At 44.2% G+C, this 18,337-nt stretch overlaps 1 protein-coding gene across 4 annotated transcripts in view; it reads left to right on the top strand.

The window, feature by feature from the left end:
• The window catches only part of KCNIP2 (potassium voltage-gated channel interacting protein 2), a 98,610-nt gene that overhangs the window by 70,217 nt on the left and 10,056 nt on the right, over positions 1-18,337 (top strand). The window contains exon 2 of one of the 4 annotated variants that reach the window (XM_033149853.1): positions 17,626-17,724. The exons of the other annotated variants lie outside the window; for them this stretch is intronic. Within the exon in view, the coding sequence (XP_033005744.1) occupies positions 17,626-17,724 (99 nt within the window). The remainder of the gene's footprint in view (positions 1-17,625; positions 17,725-18,337) is intronic. 4 annotated transcript variants of the gene reach the window in all.

Below are 18,337 nucleotides of genomic sequence, written 5' to 3'. Positions count from 1 at the left end.
GATAAGCAGTAATGCCTATCCTTAAAGTGAGAACTGGAAACTAAAAGAAAGGAAGGGAAAGTGTTTGCACTCTGTGCAAAGTAAGAGAGAAGTGCAGAGCTCTACACCAAATGGATGAGCCTTGGGGGAAGTAGAACTTTGAAGCAGGCAGGTCATCTATGCCACAAGCCTGTGTCGGACACAGTGTCCCCTGCCAGGGTGATGACTTCTTAAAGAGGCAGGAAACCATGGAACTTTCTGAACCCCATCTAGATCTGTAGCAAGTGGGCACGAGTGTGGCACCAGCTTGGTGCCGCTAATACATGCATTCACCTCGCACGTGGAAAACATTTTAGGGGTCGTGCTTGGAGCGTGGAGGACTGGTAAACAAGCATGGTGAACCTGAGCAGGAGAAGTGTGACGGATGGCATTGGAAGGTGGTGGGGGCACTCTGTGTACGGGTTATTATGTTGATAGAGATGGTAGCTTGCATTTTGTTGGCAATAAACACATGTGAAGCAGTAGTATTGGATAACTAGAGACAGGCACTGTGTGCTTATTCTAGTGGGAAGTGTGCAAGTATTGATGAGCCCTGTATAACTATCTCTGTTTCTGTACAGTGCTTTGGTGTGGTATACTCTGTGCAAATGCCCTTCTGCTTCAAGGTGTCAGCCCCTCTCTTCCTATGCTAGACTTCTTTGAGACTGGGCTTCTCTTTGTTGTTGTTGTTGTTGTTGTTGTTCAGTCGTTCAGTCGTGTCTGACTCTTCGTGACCCCATGGACCAGAGCACGCCATGCACGCCTATCCTTCACTGCCTCTCGCAGTTTGGCCAAACTCATGTTAGTAGCTTCGAGAACACTGTCCAACCATCTCATCCTCTGTCGTCCCCTTCTCCTTGTGCCCTCCATCTTTCCCAACATCAGGGTCTTTTCCAGGGAGTCTTCTCTTCTCATGAGGTGGCCAAAGTACTGGAGCCTCAACTTCAGGATCTGTCCTTCCAGTGAGCACTCAGGGCTGATTTCTTTGAGAATGGATAGGGGCTTCTCTAGGCAACCTGTTTATTGAACACTCGTGTTAATTTGCTTGCACAGATCTTACCTGGAGCTTAGATTATGACCAGGCTTTATTAAGAATTCATTCTGATTTGTTTGCAAGGGGGGGTCATATGGCAATGAACATTCATCCTGATTAATAGGAAATGATCTTCTTACTAATCACTTGCTCATCCCACCCTTTTAAGTGCACTTCCCAGTCACTTTCTTAGCTGCAAAAAAAAAAGTCTGCTTAAAAACAAATAAGCAGATTTGTTGCACTGGGGTAACAGATCACTTTAATGCACTTCAACAGCACAAACCTATATTTCCAGCATGCCCTTGAGTCCCTGCCTGAAAATAGTGCTTGTCTGGAGGAACCCATTTTCCCTCACTGCAGCACTTAGAAGAGGAAAGATGCAGGAGGGGAAATGTTAACATGTTGTTGTTGTTGTTCAGTCGTTCAGTCGTGTCCGACTCTTCGTGACCCCATGGACCAGAGCATGCCAGGCACGCCTATCCTTCACTGCCTCTCGCAGTTTGGCCAAACTCATGTTAGTAGCTTCGAGAACACTGTCCAACCATCTCATCCTCTGTCGTCCCCTTCTCCTTGTGCCCTCCATCTTTCCCAACATCAGGGTCTTTTCTAGGGAGTCTTCTCTTCTCATGAGGTGGCCAAAGTACTGGAGCCTCAACTTCAGGATCTGTCCTTCTAGTGAGCACTCAGGGCTGATTTCTTTGAGAATGGATAGGTTTGATCTTCTTGCAGTCCATGGGACTCTCAAGAGTCTCCTCCAGCACCATAATTCAAAAGCATCAATTCTACGGCGATCAGCCTTCTTTATGGTCCAGCTCTCACTTCCGTACATTACTACTGGGAAAACCATAGCTTTAACTATACGGACCTTTGTCGGCAAGGTGATGTCTTTGCTTTTTAAGATGCTGTCTAGGTTTGTCATTGCTTTTCTCCCAAGAAGCAGGCGTCTTCTAATTTCGTGACTGCTGTCACCATCTGCAGTGATCATGGAACCCAAGAAAGTGAAATCTCTCACTGCCTCCATTTCTTCCCCTTCTATTTGCCAGGAGGTGATGGGACCAGTGGCCATGATCTTAGTTTTTTTGATGTTGAGCTTCAGACCATATTTTGCGCTCTCTTCTTTCACCCTCATTAAAAGGTTCTTTAATTCTTCCTCGCTTTCTGCCATCAAGGTAGTATCATCAGCATATCTGAGGTTGTTGATATTTTTTCCGGCAATCTTAATTCCGGCTTGGGATTCATCCAGTCCAGCCTTTCGAATGATGAATTCTGCATATAAGTTAAATAAGCAGGGAGACAATATACAGCCTTGTCGTACTCCTTTCCCAATTTTGAACCAATCAGTTGTTCCATATCCAGTTCTAACTGTAGCTTCTTGTCCCACATAGAGATTTCTCAGGAGACAAATGAGGTGATCCGGCACTCCCATTTCTTTAAGAACTTGCCATAGTTTGCTGTGGTCGACACAGTCAAATGCTTTTGCATAGTCAATGAAGCAGAAGTAGATGTTTTTCTGAATGTTAACATAAGGACCCACAAAGAGGAGGGAAAAGTCTCTTTTCATTTTGATTGTTTGACGATTGTTTGTAAATTTCAAAATCTGAAAATTAAATAAATTTACATAAAAAATAAATAGAAGAGGAAGGGCTGTAACTCAGTGGAGCACATGTGCGTTGCATGCAAAAGTTTCCAGGTTCAATCCCCACCATCTAGTACTGAGCTGGATGGACCAGTGATCTCACATGGTATAAGGCAGCTTCCAATGTTCCAACATTGCAGAGTGAAAATAATATGTGATGATGCCATATCCAGTATAGGGGTAATACTTTGATCAGGTGATTAGGTAGCTCACATGCTCTTTCTCCATGTGGGCTTATCCACACTTCTGCTTGTGCCATGCATGGAAGGACAGGTCTGAGTGGTTTTCCCTTTGCCCCGCTCCTCTGCAAGGGAAAAGCCATTCTTTAGTGATAGATTGGAACAAATGGCAATCAGGGAAACCCAAATTGCTGTTTGCTCAAATTGGAAAAGCAGAGTTTTCCCCAGGGGAAAGCAGCAGGATGAGAGGAAGTGTGGCTAAGCCCTGAGTGTTGAACAAGTTGCCTGAGGTTGCTTGGCTGTAGAACTCTGGGCATTAGCCATGAAAACCAATACAGTTCCAAGAAGCAGAGACAGGGAAATGAGAAAAGCAAGCAAGCCACCGTAGATTCTGCTTGGGCAAGAATGCTCTGTGCATAGTTTGACCCTTGTGTCGCTTGCCTACTCCTGCCCTGTGACAGCCTGCTCCAAGAGCTTGACTCCATTGCTTAGTGTCATATTTTGGAGGATATTCTATTTCTTGGTTCTGGGAGCTCATAAAGGATCTTTCCCACCCTTCCCCATTCATGGGACATTCCGTTTTGTCTGTTCTTTTCACACTGGCCATGTAGCCACGAGTGTAAATAAGTTTGTTTCAGTTCCTACTTTCACCTTGGGGGGGGAACAGTCCCATTTCCCCCACCCCTTTTGTGGAGAGGGGCAAGTTAGGTGTCACAGAAGTGGATTACATGCTTTGCTGCAGCTATGATGCTTTGCCATTCATGGGTTTTCCATTCCTGCCTGCTTTCTCCACTGAGAGTTGGGCTTAACTCTGCCCCCTCCATTGTGCCTGCTGTGTTATCTCTTTGTGCAGACATTCTGGACAGAGATCTGTCGCTGCTCTACTTGTTGCTGTTTGGGACTGGGACTTCCCAGAGATTTATGTGTTGGGAGGACATCATCCAGTTGCTTTGCAGATGACTTAGTTTGGGCTACAAACGATGTACTCAGGGAGTGGAGTCTAATTGTTTGGCTGTTTGGTTTTTAGAATGGATTTGCTGCCTGAGAGGATGCAGATATTCAATATGTGTCTACACAAGGAGAGAGATCATAGTCTGGCAGATAAAAATGTGGCATATCCAAGGTTAACAAGTGCACCCCAGTTGTCTGATGGTCACACTTCTTCATAGCACAGCTGCAGAGCCAGTAAAACACCATCTCTATAGCTGGCCCTACAAAGCACCTTTCACTTCATCATCTATCTGTTTCACAACACTATTGTAGCCTGACCTCTTGTTTCCCGTGCATAGACAGTCACCCATGGCTATAAACATAGCAAAGAGACAAAACCAGAAATACATTTCCATTAACATAACCAATGATCTGTTCATGACCTACATGGTAACATTGATACTTGGCAAATGGGTAAGGGAAAATGGGTCACATAGCAGAGAATGACAGAGCTCCAGATCACAGAGAAAGGGAGTCTTGTAAATAAACCCACACGAGCCTGGGGAAAAAATTTAATGGCCTGCTGGGGCTGGCAGAGGTTCGATGCAGAACTCCATCCTTCTTGCAGCAGCCTGTTGTATTTCTCTGCTGGCTGTGGAGCAGGGGGCTTCCCTAACCCTCTGACAGCCCACTTGGTTTCTGTGGTGGGTGCATTCTGTGACTCCTCTAGCAGCCCCGCCAGTTGCCTACATGCATAAAGGAAAGGCATTCAGTGTTACAGCATCTGCCTTGGATCCAGAAGGTCCCAGGGTCAGTCGACAACTCCTGGTAGGGATGGGAATGTCCCCTTCCTGAAACCTCAGAGCTTCTGCCATTTAGTCTAAACAGCCCTGAGCTAGATGGACCAATGGTATGACTCAGTAGAAGGCACAGTGTCTCTCTATAATGCTTCTTTATTTTCCTTGTGCATGAAGTGTAGGGCCTAATCAAATCTGATGCCTCTGATTTGCATCTATGGTATCTAATCAGAATATTATGCCTATACAGTGGTACCTCGGGTTACAGACGCTTCAGGTTACAGACACTTCAGGTTACAGACTCCGCTAACCCAGAAATAGTACCTTGGGTTAAGAACTTTACTTCAGGATGAGAACAGAAATCGTGCAGCGGTAGTGGGAGGCCCCATTAGCTAAAGTGGTACCTCAGGTTAAGAACAGTTTCAGGTTAAGAACGGACCTCCAGAATGAATTACGGTCTTAACTCGAGGTACCCCTGTATAGGTACATCCACTGAAGAATAGACTACCATGTCCAGCAAAATGTTGTCATTGGTTGATCTGTGGTTCTCCATAATTTGATCTTGTTAGGGCACAATAATGACTTGAGAACTACATGGAGAGTCATTTGTAGCACCTTTACTGTGCACCTTTGCAGGAGCACAGTAGTAGGCATGTGGCTAGAGGTCCCCAGTCCTCCACAATTATTTATCTGTCTATTTAGTGCACTTGTACCCCCAAAAGGCTCCCAGAGTGGTTTACATACAAATAAGATAGTCCCTGCCTACACATTTACAATATAAAAGGCATGGCACACAGATGGGGAAATGGACAGGTAGGGAAGAGGGAAAAGCAAACTCAGGTGCCAATTCCTAAAGTTAAATAGTTCAGGGACAGGATGTGCCAGATGGAGCTGGTCTTTCGGCACAGCTGATAGGAGTGAGCCCTGCTTCTCATTTCTTCCACAACCACTTTGTAAATGGTGTAAGAATGTAAGAAGAGCCTGCTTGACCAAGCCAGTGACCTATCTAGTCCACCATCTAGTTCTCCCAATAGCCAGCCAGATACATATGGGAAACTTGCAAGCATGACCTGAATTCAAGAGCACTCCCCCCTCCTGCTGTTTCCAGCAACTGGCATTCAGAAACCTAATGCCTCGGATCACAGAGGCAGAGCATAGCCACCATAGCTAGTAGTCACAGATAGTGTTATTCTCCATCTAATCCGCTGTCCACATTGGTGCCCATCGCTGCCTCCTGTGGGAGCAAGTTCCATAGTTTGACTGTCAACCTTCTGAAGAAATACTTACTTTTTATCTGTTCTGAATCTTTCGACATTCAGCTTCATGGAATGTCAATGAGTATAAGGAGAAAAACTGCTCTCTATTCACTTTCTCCATGCCACACATAATTTTATAAACCTCCCATTCACCTTTTCTTTAAGCTAAGAAGCCTGAAATGCTGCAACCTTTCCTCATAGTGGAGTTGTTTCATCCCTGTGATCAGATTGGTTGCCCTTTTCTGAATCTTTTTCCAACTCTACAGTATACTTTTTGAGGTGAGGTGACTGTACACAATATTCCAAAAGCAGTCACATCGTAGATTTGTGTAACAGCACTGTGATATTTGCAGTTTTATTTTAGAGCAGTGGGAGAGGGGTTCCTCTCCATAGGCTTAATTAGGCCTGCCAGGCCTCACATCATGGAGCCCATCGGGCCATTTTGGCCATGTCACACCCACCTGCCAAGGTAAAAGATGACTAGAGCAGGCCAAAAGGGGCTCCGGAAGTTCTGCCAGTCAGCTGATCTAGAAGCCTGCCATCGCTGCTAGGTCTGCGGGTAATCCTGTAACTCAAGACAAGTTCCCTGGAGTGCCCTGCTCAAGACTGATATGGTGTTGGGAACTTGTGAGAGGAATTCTTATGTGCCATTCCCCCCCCCCCCCCACAAATCTTTTTGTCATCCTTGAAGCACAAATGAGAACCTACCTGCTCTCTTTGGCCTATATGGCTCTCCCCTGCTCTCCACCTTCCCACCCAGCAAGTACATTGCTAGAGGGTATGAGTGAGGATCCATCCCTGTTTCCGAGCTGTTCCTCCTGCCCCTGCCTCCCCCTCCCTCCATGTTATTTCTGACCACAAAAGTGCTCCCAGGCCAGGCACTGCTGCATCATGCCAGCTGGTGAAACAAAATCCCCTAATGGTTTGCAGATGTTAATGGATGCGGCCCTGCTGTCAGCCCCACTGCAGTCCATGCTGATCATCCCTGTGTCTATGCCAAGCACTAGACTGGCTTTTTTTCTGGCTGTTGCCCAGCATAAGAAAAGGGCAGGGCAAGGTAGGTGGGAGACGATGAATCCCGAGATGGTGCAGGATGGCGAAAGCAGCTAGTCTGCAAAACTTCTTTTCGATTTGCTGTCCTCCCTTGGAAAGTCATTCAATTCAGAGGCATCTGATCCCAAGCAAGCCTCTCTAATGTGAGTGCCAGGGCAGCCTATGGATTATTATTCACAGTGTAATTAAAGATTAGCAACTCTCCTATCCTCATGTCTACCTCATTTTGTGAATGTGTGTGTACAGTGGTACCTCGGTTTAAGAACAGCCCTGTTTACGAACTATTCGGTATATGAACTCCGCAAAACCGGAAGTAGTGTTCTGGTTAGCGAACTTTACCTTGGTCTACGAACAGAAGCCGAACAGCGGCAGTGCGCCGGCAGTGGGAGGTCCCATTAGCGAAAGTGCGCCTCAGGTTAAAGAATGGTTTTGGGTTAAGAATGGACCTCTGGAATGAATTAAGTTCGTAACCCGAGGTACCACTATACTTTAAAAAAAGAAAAACTGAAAAAGCCCCTCAAATAACGTCTGTTTACCATTAATAAACTCTTACATACAAAAGGTGATCATATGCATGGTCCTCTATCTGAAGTATGCAAAGCACAGTCCTCTATCTGAAAGTTTTCTTCTATTTGAAGGGCTGCCTGGTGCAAGTCCATTTAAAGATAAACAACTCTAAGGAGGGGCCTTGAAATTTATTCTGCCTGGCCTGCCGCTCCTGGCAATGTAATGCACACACAGAGGGAAAAGCTCTGCTGGCATTGCAGTATTACTGAGTAAAGGCTAAAATACAGTTTGGCATTGTGTGGGCATAAAGGTGGAACAGGGTGAATTTGTCAAAGGAAGGTCTGGCTCAGTGCTAGGGCTCGGTCTTGGCTCACGAGAACTGCTGAGCACTCAGCAAGGTGGCTGTGCGACGTGGAAGCTGATTGCACAGAAACACTGACCTTATCCTAATGAAAGCTGTGTTAATGGATACAAGGCTTTGTGCTATATAGACTGGAATATGTTGGATCTCTTTGATCTTTAATTGTGGAAGAGTGCAAATAAAAGATCTATTATTATTATTATTATTATTATTATTATTATTATTATTATTATTATTATCTATAGGAATTTTCCCCATCCCAACCCCAAGTTAAAAATGGCTTCTCTTGGATGGGGCCTGATTGTTACCAGATTGTTAATGATGGGATCGAGCCCTTGGCTATAATCCGTATGAACAGCCCCACTTTCTGTTTCTCCTGTGAGCTCTGGCTGAAAAGCAGGCTTACTGTACCATTGGTGGAGCAATGAAGAAAGAGCTGCACCACCTTTTTCTCTTCCCATCCATAATTGCACTGGAGCCAAGTTTTGTGTCCTCTTCTCTTTCATTGTCCAGCTTCGCTACCTATGGTTTTTGGGGGGCATAGGCAGGAACATTTTCTCTTACATTTTGCGGGGGCTGAGAATGGGGGTCCCACTGTAACCCAAGAACTAGCATTGTCTTAATTAATAGACTCAGCAGGTCTTTAAGTCATGCACAAATTGAGATTGTTGTGGGGCCCACAATCCAGCCTCTTAAGAATCCATGCTTTCATTACAAGCCCAAGTGCTTGTTTCTTATGGCTGCAAAGATAAGATCAGACTAATTATTAAATGGATTATGTTTTTACGGTCCAAACGGTCCTGCATGCTCCCTCCAGCAGTGTCCAGCCAGATGCTCCTGAATGTGATGGAGAAAGTCATCCACTTTTCTTTGTCCCCATCTGTTGGTAACCAATCTTGAATATTGGGGGTAGGGGTTTCCTTTGTTTGATCCTGTGTCTTGTAGTACTTGATAAGAGTTACATTCTGTCCTGACTGAAATTCTTTTTAAAAGCTGGTGATCATCATTACTGCCACAGCTGCTGGTTTCATGGGGGGGGGGGGGGACATTTTCTTGCAATAACTCAGAATGTGAGTTTTCCTAGTCCAGGATTTTTATTTTATTTTAAGAGTTTGCATAGCATACATACTGTCCTATGCTAAAGCAGTGGTGTGTGTCTTGAACTTCATCCTGGTTGCCTCTGTCATGAACTTTGTGTATTTTGGCTTCATGGATACCCTGACATGTATTTTGTGCAACACACATTCATTGGATGGTACCAGGGATTGCAGCTGATGTTGATGGCGTAAGTGTTGAAGGCAAGAAAACTCGGAAGGTGCTGGCCTCTCCTCTTATGTCTGAAAATTCCTTTTATTTATGATGTACTAAAATGTATAGAAAATGGATAATGTGCGTCTGGTAGAGAGAGCTGTAAAACTGAAAGATCCCGTTTCATATCTTGCTGTGAAGTCTAAGGGGTGGCCTTAGGAAACCCTCCCTCTCTCAGCTTCATCCATCTTCTTGTATAAAATATGGAGATTATATCACTGACCTTCCTTACCTGACTGTTGTATTACAGTACAGTGTGTATGCAGAGTGTTCTGAAGACTTCTAAAGTGCTACCTAATGCCAAGGATGATCATAATTATTTTTAAAAATATATTTTGGGGGGAATTTTCTACTGCCTTTGAATGTGTGGATGTGCTGGTGCACATCTTCTGCATTTCATTCATGCTGTGAAACAGTGTCATGTGTGCAGACTTTATGACTGGTGTCTCACAATGTGTGGTTTTACATTGTTTGCTTATAAAGACATCACTGAGCCTACAAGCAGCATGAGTCTACTTCTTAGCATTGGGGGTGGGGAGCAGTGAAAAGAGTGCTTTATTTACATATAAGTTTAAGGATGTATCCAGAAAAGAAGACACATAGAAATGATGGCAGGCTGCCCCTTATATTTTCAGCTTGCTTTCCCCTTTGTTCCTGCCAATACCCCATGCAACTAGATGGCCTGCACATGCTCTAGAACCATCAGATAGGATGTTGTCCCAGTCTTTGGTGTATATGCTTTCTCTGAGTGCTATTTATATCCCACCATGCCAGTAACTCCCTCCCTTAACAACCTTGGCATATTCATGGCCCTTCAAGGTGGAATGTGGTGTCCCCTAGTAGTTTGGAGAGGTGGCGCTATCTGCTTTGAAGCATTGCTGCATCATCACAGGCATGCCATGCCAAGGACTAATGGTGTTGGGAGAGTCATCCTTGAAACCCACGGTTCTTTAGAGCACCATCTATACTACTCTCCACAAACCCACAAAGGTGCTGACTCATTGGTGGCCCAAAGGCTGCTGCTTTTCTGAGCATTTTTAACTGGGTGGGGGTGATGGGGAGAATGAAAAAGCTGGCTTTATTGATTATGGCTCCTGAAGTACCGGCATCAATAATTCAGAAGAGCAGTTGGCAGGAAACGGAGGCCTCAGAGTGGGGCAAGGGAATGTGACAGCTTGGAAAGGGAGTGGAGGAGGAGATAAAAACCTGGCCAGGGAATATTCACACATAATCTAGTCTGAGATGGATGTTGGGCAAAAGTGCAGATTGAAATTGATGAGTTGATTACACACACTGGGATGGATGGGCTCAGTTGTGGATCTTGAGAATTGTCTGTGGGATGAAAATGTGAACAAGGGTAGTGATAGGTAACCTCAAACCAGAGGCCCCCCAATATAACACACCCATTTTTCTGGAGTAAACAGACCTGAAGACATGCTGCCCATGTTGCATAAAATTCAGCTTGCATGCTCACAGTTTCCTTAAACATGTTCATACCAGAAGTCCAATATCCGTGGAGCATCTGGGTGTGTTGTGCTGCATCATGAGCAACAGCTTCCTCTCATGGCATCTGTTGTGAAATCCTGGACAAGAGGGACTCTGAGCTGTGGCACAATGGCAGAGCATCTGCTTTGCATGCAGAAGGTCCCAAGGTCAACCCCCCATATCTCCAGGTGGGGCTGAGAACGCCCAGTGCCTGAAACCTGGGAGAGCCTCTGCCTGTCAGTGTAGACAGTACTGAGCTAGATTGACCAAGGGCCTGGCTCAGTATAAGGCAGCTTCCTATATCCCCTAGGCTCTCATCTTCTAGGGGACAGTTGAGAGTCTAAGCTTGTCAAATATACCCCCTTCAAATTATGTACTATAGAATACATGAACCAGCAAATGTTGCAAGAACAGCAAATCGTCTTTGAGATCTCTCCATCCTGCTCACTCAGAAGGGGAGTTTTCACCGTAATGATGGTATCGGCCCTTATCAAAAACACTGAGCTTGGTGCTGAAGAGCCAAAGTAATGCTGAGAATACTAATAGAGGATGGTGTCTGCACATCCTCAGTCTGTTCCCTTTTGTTTACTCCGAGATTGAAATCTGTTCTGGTCTTATCAGCCTCTCAGCAGCAGGTTTGTCTTCCTTGTCCTCTGCACCCACCGTAGGGGAAATAGTAGCAAGCCTTGTGCTAGTTGCTAATCTGGGCAATCCACTGGCTGCCATGTACCTCCCTGTCATGGCAGCTCTTCCAGTAAGTACATTGTCCATATTGTCAGTGTTGCCACACTCCTTTGGAACATGAAATTATCTCCTTCTGCACTTTCCCTTAGCCTACATCTAGCACTGTAAAAGAATATACAGGACACCTCCTGCAGCTCTTAAAAGGCCTCTGAGCTGCCACCACCTGTTAGTTCACTGCAGAGCAACAAGGAAATACCAACTACAAGTCATTATCCATGTTGACAGCTCCATGCCTTAGTTATTTAATTGTATCTCCTGGCGTTCCAGTCTCTATAAGCTTCGTTCTAAAAAAAAAAAAAAAAAGTATAGTAAACCAAAGCAGCAGAGGTACAAATATGGCCTTTTCCAAATGGCTAGTGACTTTCATGGCAGAAGGTTAATAATGGGATACTGCAAAGATACTGCAAATAATCTTTCTTGCAACCTGTGCTGTCTGGGGATGGAGGGAGTTGCAGTCCAAAACACCTGTACAGCACCAGTCTGGCAAAGGCAATCTTTGCCTGGTAAGTGTCCCTGAGGAAAGAATTCCACAAGCAAGGTTCTATGAACCAAAGGTTCCACTCTGCAGCAGCACCCACCTCACAGTGACATGCAAAGGAGGGCTTTTGGGCCATTCCGTGAAAAATGAGCCTGATAAGAATGCTAGATGAGCACTGGACTTTGGTGAGGAAGATTCCAAACGTGCAGTCTAACCATTTTTTTAAAAGCTAAAGACAAAAGAAGTTTATTTTATGGACCTTCTTTTCAAAAGTCCACCCACGTAGTCTTCACAGAAGTGTTCAAATTAAAAGTTTTCTGATGATTGTCCCACCCGTGACAGCATTTTTTCCTTAATTTTGTATCATTAAATTTCTTAAACTTAATTCCTTATTGCATAGTTGTAACCAATAAACATTGATTTAAACAGATATGCTGAGTTTATCATTGAGTCACCTCCCAACTCACAGAGTTTTTCCATAAATCAAACTTATCTCAAGCTCCATGTCCTTTTTTTGTCCCACCCGTGAGAACACTTTTAACATTTAATAAAATTGTCAAAAATATCCATAAAATAATAAAACATTAGTAAAATGTTCAGTATCTTATTAAGAACATAGTTTAAATTTTGGTTGTTAATTTTTATGTATATTTACATTGTTACACATGTGTGAATACCAAAAAACATGGTCAAAGTGTCCCACCCGTGACAATGGAATGGCCCTTTTGAGATGGATCTTAAAGACTGGGGCAGAGTCTCATGGCAGCGCATGAGCCTTCTGATTAGATATCCTGGTTCCAAGCAATATGGGAATTTATAGGTCAAAGTCAGCGTCTTGAATTATGCATAAGAACAAATTGGAAGCGAATGAGCCTCTTTTTAATACTGGTGAGATTTCTTCTAATCAGCTAGTACCGGTCAGTAATCCAGATGCCATATTCTGAATCAATGGAAGTTTCTGAGTAGTCTTCAAGGGCGGCCCAGTGTACAGCTTGTTACAGTAGCTGAATCTGGATCTTACTAGGGCATGAATATCACCAGCTGTGGGAATAGTTTAGGTTATTCTTATATCTCCTGATTGTGGGACTACAGATATATAACTGGCGAAGCAATGTTTCGTTCTGCACTTATAGCCATGCATATTTATTCTGTCCCAGTTCAACCATTACTCCTCTTCCCTTATAAATTTCTCTCACTCAGTTAGAATTGCCATATATTAGCCCCACCTGGTAGCTGGAGGGACAGCATACATATACAAGTTTTTATTCATTACGGTATATGGATTGTTTCTGATTTTGCAAAGAACTGTGTTTAAGTTTTGCTTTATTACAGCTTTATATATCTTTTGCTGTTGTTTCTGAGTGAGGAGGGAGAAGCTGTTTGATTTGGCTTCCCTGGATGTTTTTTAACGGGAAAATGAAATTGCAGTGAGAGTAGGCACCAAGGACAGCTACAAAATTTGTTGTGTACTTTTTTCCAAGGTCTAGAAGTCTGCATCCTTCCTTCTCCTTCCAGCAGATAGGTGCACACAATCATTTAAAGTGTTCTGTAGCACCCTCATTTTTCACTTTCAGCAGAGGACTCTCAGCTAATTGTCCTTCTTCTGCGGCTTATTTCAGCTGTGTATGAAATGCTGCCAATATAGCTTTAAATTTGCTCACCTATCTGATGACCTTTTTTGGGGTGAGTTGCATTTGGGGGACTGGCCTTAATGTGACCACAACAATGTATTCTGCCCTTTTCTGTGGATTGCATCTCTCTTGTGTATAGGGCTCTTCTGGTAGTTGTGGGAGCTCCTTTTCATTGGAATCAGTTATTGGAGCCAATGCTAATTCATATGTAACCCTGTGTGCAGGTACTTACACAGACTTTGTTCCTTTTGGTCTCTTGTAGTGAATTCTGGCGTTTTCACCCCAACTTCCTTTAAGCTTGTTCAGAGAGCTGTGGTGAAATTGGATGATATGACACTGGGCAGTGTTATTCATATGACTTGTTTGTGTTCATCCTGAAATGATGATTTAGTTCTGTGGAGACTAAACCTGTGCTTCAGGTTAGAAATGAGGCAAGATGTGAAAATTTTTTATACAGTTCAGGATCCACAACAACCAATGAGAAGTGCGGGGCAAGGCACAAATAGGAGTGGACCAGACCTCTATTCACAATAGTGAGATTAGTCTTTCATGAGAAATAAAAATATGCTCTACTGGCAAGAGAGGCAGTGTGTATGATCTGGAGCAAGTTGCTCAGGATAAAGATATACCAGTACTTGCTTCTTGGGCTGATTTATTATTTATTGTGCATCTAGAGGCTATTTTCTGTAGAGCACGATCATAAATCTATGTGGTCATCAACTGGAGCAAATGTTCCTTAGCCTCCCTAGTGGGTGTTTTGTGAAAAAGATGGAGTATGTAGCTTTCATGTTGTGCAAAACTCCCATGTCCTTTTGCAGTCTTTATAGGTGTGCTATGTTCAGTGGATCATACAGCAGAGGGGGGAAAGTGTGTGTGTGGAAGTGAGTGACTACCTTTTAAAGTTACTCTTCCTTGTGAAATTATTATCTATGGCACTGCTCAAAGCTGCCCAATGAGCAGGTGCTGAAACAAAATGCCCAAAGCCAGGAGAGCAAATAAACAACTTTTTTGTTCCCCCAAACCATCTTTCCTTTTAAGTGCATGTTTGACTGCTGTGTTCTCAGTGTTCTTACTGGAAGGTGCTGCTGTGGGTTTGGTGGTTTGGGTTCCCTTCCTTCCTGGAAGTGTCTTTGAACCTGACCTGGCCTGGTCTGAGGCAAATGTCCCTAACTGCTTGGCTGTGTCGGTCATAGTGTCTCTCATTTCTCCTGTATTGCCCATCTCTCTAGCTATTCCTGTTTGTCTCCATTTGTCAGCCATTGCCACTTCTTTTCAATAATGCTCAGAACATCCTTGCAGTCATGAGTCATGCATGCACACAGACACACTTGTACACAAGCTTAAAAGCAGCAACATTTAAATTGACCTGAGGAAGTAAATAGGAAGTAATATTACAATGGTGCTAAAAAAAATTGTTTCTGGGCAAAAAAGGTGAGTTTATCTGGCCTCAGTAGCAATCTAGTATAACTGAGGCTAGAGGAAATAATGCCTTTAAATTTTTGTCCCATTAACCCCACAAGTAAGTATCTTGGTTTGTGCTGCTGGATTAGAACTCCCATCATCCCCAGCAATTGACCATGCTGGCTGGAGTTAATAAGAAATAGATTCCAACAGCATCTGGAGGGCAATCGGTTCAATAACCCTGGAACAAAGCTATTCTCGTGCATTCTTGAGACAAGTATGAAAGGATCTCCTTTCATACCTTCCCCTATAAAAAATTAGGCCACTTCTTGGCCAAAACATCCAGGTGAAAGAATAATAAAACAACTGAAATCAGACAAAACAATAACATAGCAAATAAAATCACCAATAAATCCAGCAATAAAGTAAGAAATGGCAGAAATTAAGTATCTATTAGTAGCCAAGAAGGACAGGAATATCTTCACTGGGCATCAAAAAGACAACAAGAGTTGGTGCCAGCAAAGTGTCCCTGGGAAGAGTATTCCACATTACATGGGTGAATTCACTGGAAAAGCCCTGTCTTCCCTATCCCCACTCACCACACTTCTGCAGGTGGCAGCACTCAGAGCAGAGCCTCCTAACGATGGGGCAGGTTCATTTTAGATGCTCCATTCCCTGGCCATGTAGATCTTCCCTCCCCAGCCCTCAAATAGGTAAGTGTGCTGAAGTGCTAGCTAATTAATTAATTACAAAATAAATAAAGTTAAAGGGTGATATATAAATTTATTGATAAAGAGAGCTGGAAAAAACCCAGAACTAACTGCTCAGTGGCCTGAGCTACAGTATATTTACTCTCTCTGAGTTCAGCACAACTTGCATCCTGATAACTTTGGAATGTATCCAACTAAGTCACATTCAAGGAAGAGCCATTTAAATCAATGGATTTAAGATAGCCAAGTCCATTGCTTTTAATGAGTCTACACTTAGAATGGCTTTGTTGGGTACAGCCCTGCACTTAAAGTGTAATGCTACACATGTCTTACACTTTAAGCGCAGGGCTGTACCCAACAAAGTCATTCTAAGAGACACATGTCTATGGGACGTGGGTGGCGCTGTGGGTTAAACCACTGAGCCTAGGGCTTGCCAATCAGAAGGTCGGCAGTTCGAATCTCCGCGATGGGGTGAGCTCCCATTGCTTGGTCCCAGCTCCTGCCCACCTAGCAGTTCGAAAGCACTTCAAAAGTGCAAGTAGATAAATAGGTACTGCTCTGGCGGGAAGGTAAACGGTGTTTCCGTGCGCTGCTCTGGTTCGCCATAAGCGGCTTAGTCATGCTGGCCACATGACCCGGAAGCTGTACGCCGGCTCCCTCGGCCAGTAACGCGAGATGAGCGCCGCAACCCCAGAGTCGGACACGACTGGACCTAATGGTCAGGGGTCCCTTTACCTTTCCTTTACCTTTGTCTAATCAGAAGTCCCACTGAGTTCAGTGGGGCTTACTCCCAGGTAAGCGTTTGCAGTCTTAAGAGTTGTGACCTTAGTTTTATTTAAGAGATTTTGTTGATAAATGAAGGGGAAACAAGACCTTTCTGGCCCCACATTTGCAGTGATGATGCAAAGCTCAGAGAACAAGGCAACTGATACCCAACACACAAAAGGTGGGGATCGGTTACAGCCAGACTACTGTAGTTGAAAAACTCTTTTATCAAGGGGAAAGTGTTTGAAAGAGATGGATTTTGGTGTGCTGTAGAATGACATTTTCTTCCAAGCCATTTTTACCAAGGTGTATAAAAGGTTTTTTGGCAATAAGATGGCAACCAAGCCAACCTTTACAGCTGCCTTTCATCCAACCCTCCTGTTTCTGCACACATTCCATGTCTGCACCCTTCATTTATTCCTCATCCTCTGTGGGCTGCACCTGCATGTTATGTTTTAATTTGTACATCTCAGCTTTATACCTCATTTGTCTTAAAATGCTGCCCATTCTTACAGGAACTTCCTTTTCCACACAGCCTCTGCTGCTTTCCTAGAGGCGGGAAGAGGAAGGTGCACATCTTTACTCCCAGCCATTTTCTCCTGAGAGCTAAGGGTGGAGCCTAAAGCCCCCATTCACCTGCTCTGAGCTACTAGATCTAACTCTCATTTAGAATAATAGAATTGTAGAGTTCAAAGAGACCAGGAGGGTCATCTAGTCAACCCCCCTGTAATTCAGGAATCTTTTGCCCAACATGTGACTCAAAAAACCATTATCCTAAGATTAAGAGTCTCATGTGATACTGACTGAGCTCCACATCATGATACAGCTATCCAGGGTATCATGCTGGGAAATGCCATGTCACTCATCCATTGGAGCAGCTGATTTCTTGGGGCAAAGAGTGCACACTTAAACACCTGGATGCGGTTTCTTTGGCCCCTCCCGGTGTTGCAACTTCCTTTGGGTCAGGCACAGAAAACCTGTGGACCTCCAGATGTTATTGGACTCCCAACTTCTATAAGCCTTAGTCAGCATGGCCAGTGGTTGATGAGAGTCCAACAACATCTAAAGGGCCACAGGTTCCCCATCCCTTCTTCGTGCCCAACTGATGCTCAGTGGGAGCATGCATGTGGTTTAGAAGAGTTGTGAGTCATTGTTGAGTGTACCGTGACAATGCTGGATCCATTTCCCTGTTGCATTGAAGTCATGCATGACTGTCTTTCCAATCCATACCATGTCTGTAGTGGCTGGTGCTTAGGGATCGGGTGTGGGTGGAACGAAGGGTGCCATCATATGTTAATGCTTCTCCTGGTTGGCAACTGTCATTTCTTTGCAGGCAACCCACCTGGCCACGCTAAAAAAGCCCTGAAGCAGCGGTTCCTCAAGCTGCTGCCCTGCTGCCGTCAGCCCAAATCCATCCCCTCAGTCAGCGAAAGCAAGTGACACTTTATCCCTCTCTGTGTGTCTTCTCTGTTCTGTGACATCATTAACTTCCACAAGCAGGGGAAGTGGGAGAAGGGATTCCTTCTGTATAGTATTTATATAAAATACTTGTATGCCACTTTTCTCAAATGTCAATCCAAAGCAATGTATTATAAAAGGACTGTGAGAGTGATGTAGGCAGGGACAAAAGGGAATAGAGGAGACAAAATGTAGGCTCTCTGCCTCAAGCGACTAATTGTATATGGCTGCTTTGTGGAGGAACTTGTGCCTGGGATAGCTGTCCTCTCCAGCTTTCTACTCCAGTTGACAGAGCTCAAAATGCATAGGAAGACAAAGGACAGCAAGGTGGGGATTTTGTCCTAGAACACTGGAGGGGGCAGGTTGCATGTGGAGGCAATATATGCAGCCATCTTGACAACAGCCAATGCATCTCATTGATTGATTACTTATAATTATGTGTTTGTACCCAAGTGGCAAGACTAGAAAAGAGGGTTGGGTTTGTGTGTGGTTCCAATTAAAACCTGCTTAGTCAATGCCTCTGTCACTTAATTGATGCTGTTAAGAGTTTGGTTTCCTAGATTATGGTGAATGGGCCTGACATTATG

This window comes from Lacerta agilis, chromosome 5 (genome assembly GCF_009819535.1).
Source record: "Lacerta agilis isolate rLacAgi1 chromosome 5, rLacAgi1.pri, whole genome shotgun sequence".
NCBI lineage: Eukaryota > Metazoa > Chordata > Lepidosauria > Squamata > Lacertidae > Lacerta > Lacerta agilis.
The sequence above is the reverse complement of the archived record's forward strand: the minus strand, read 5'-3'. Positions and strand labels throughout refer to the sequence as shown.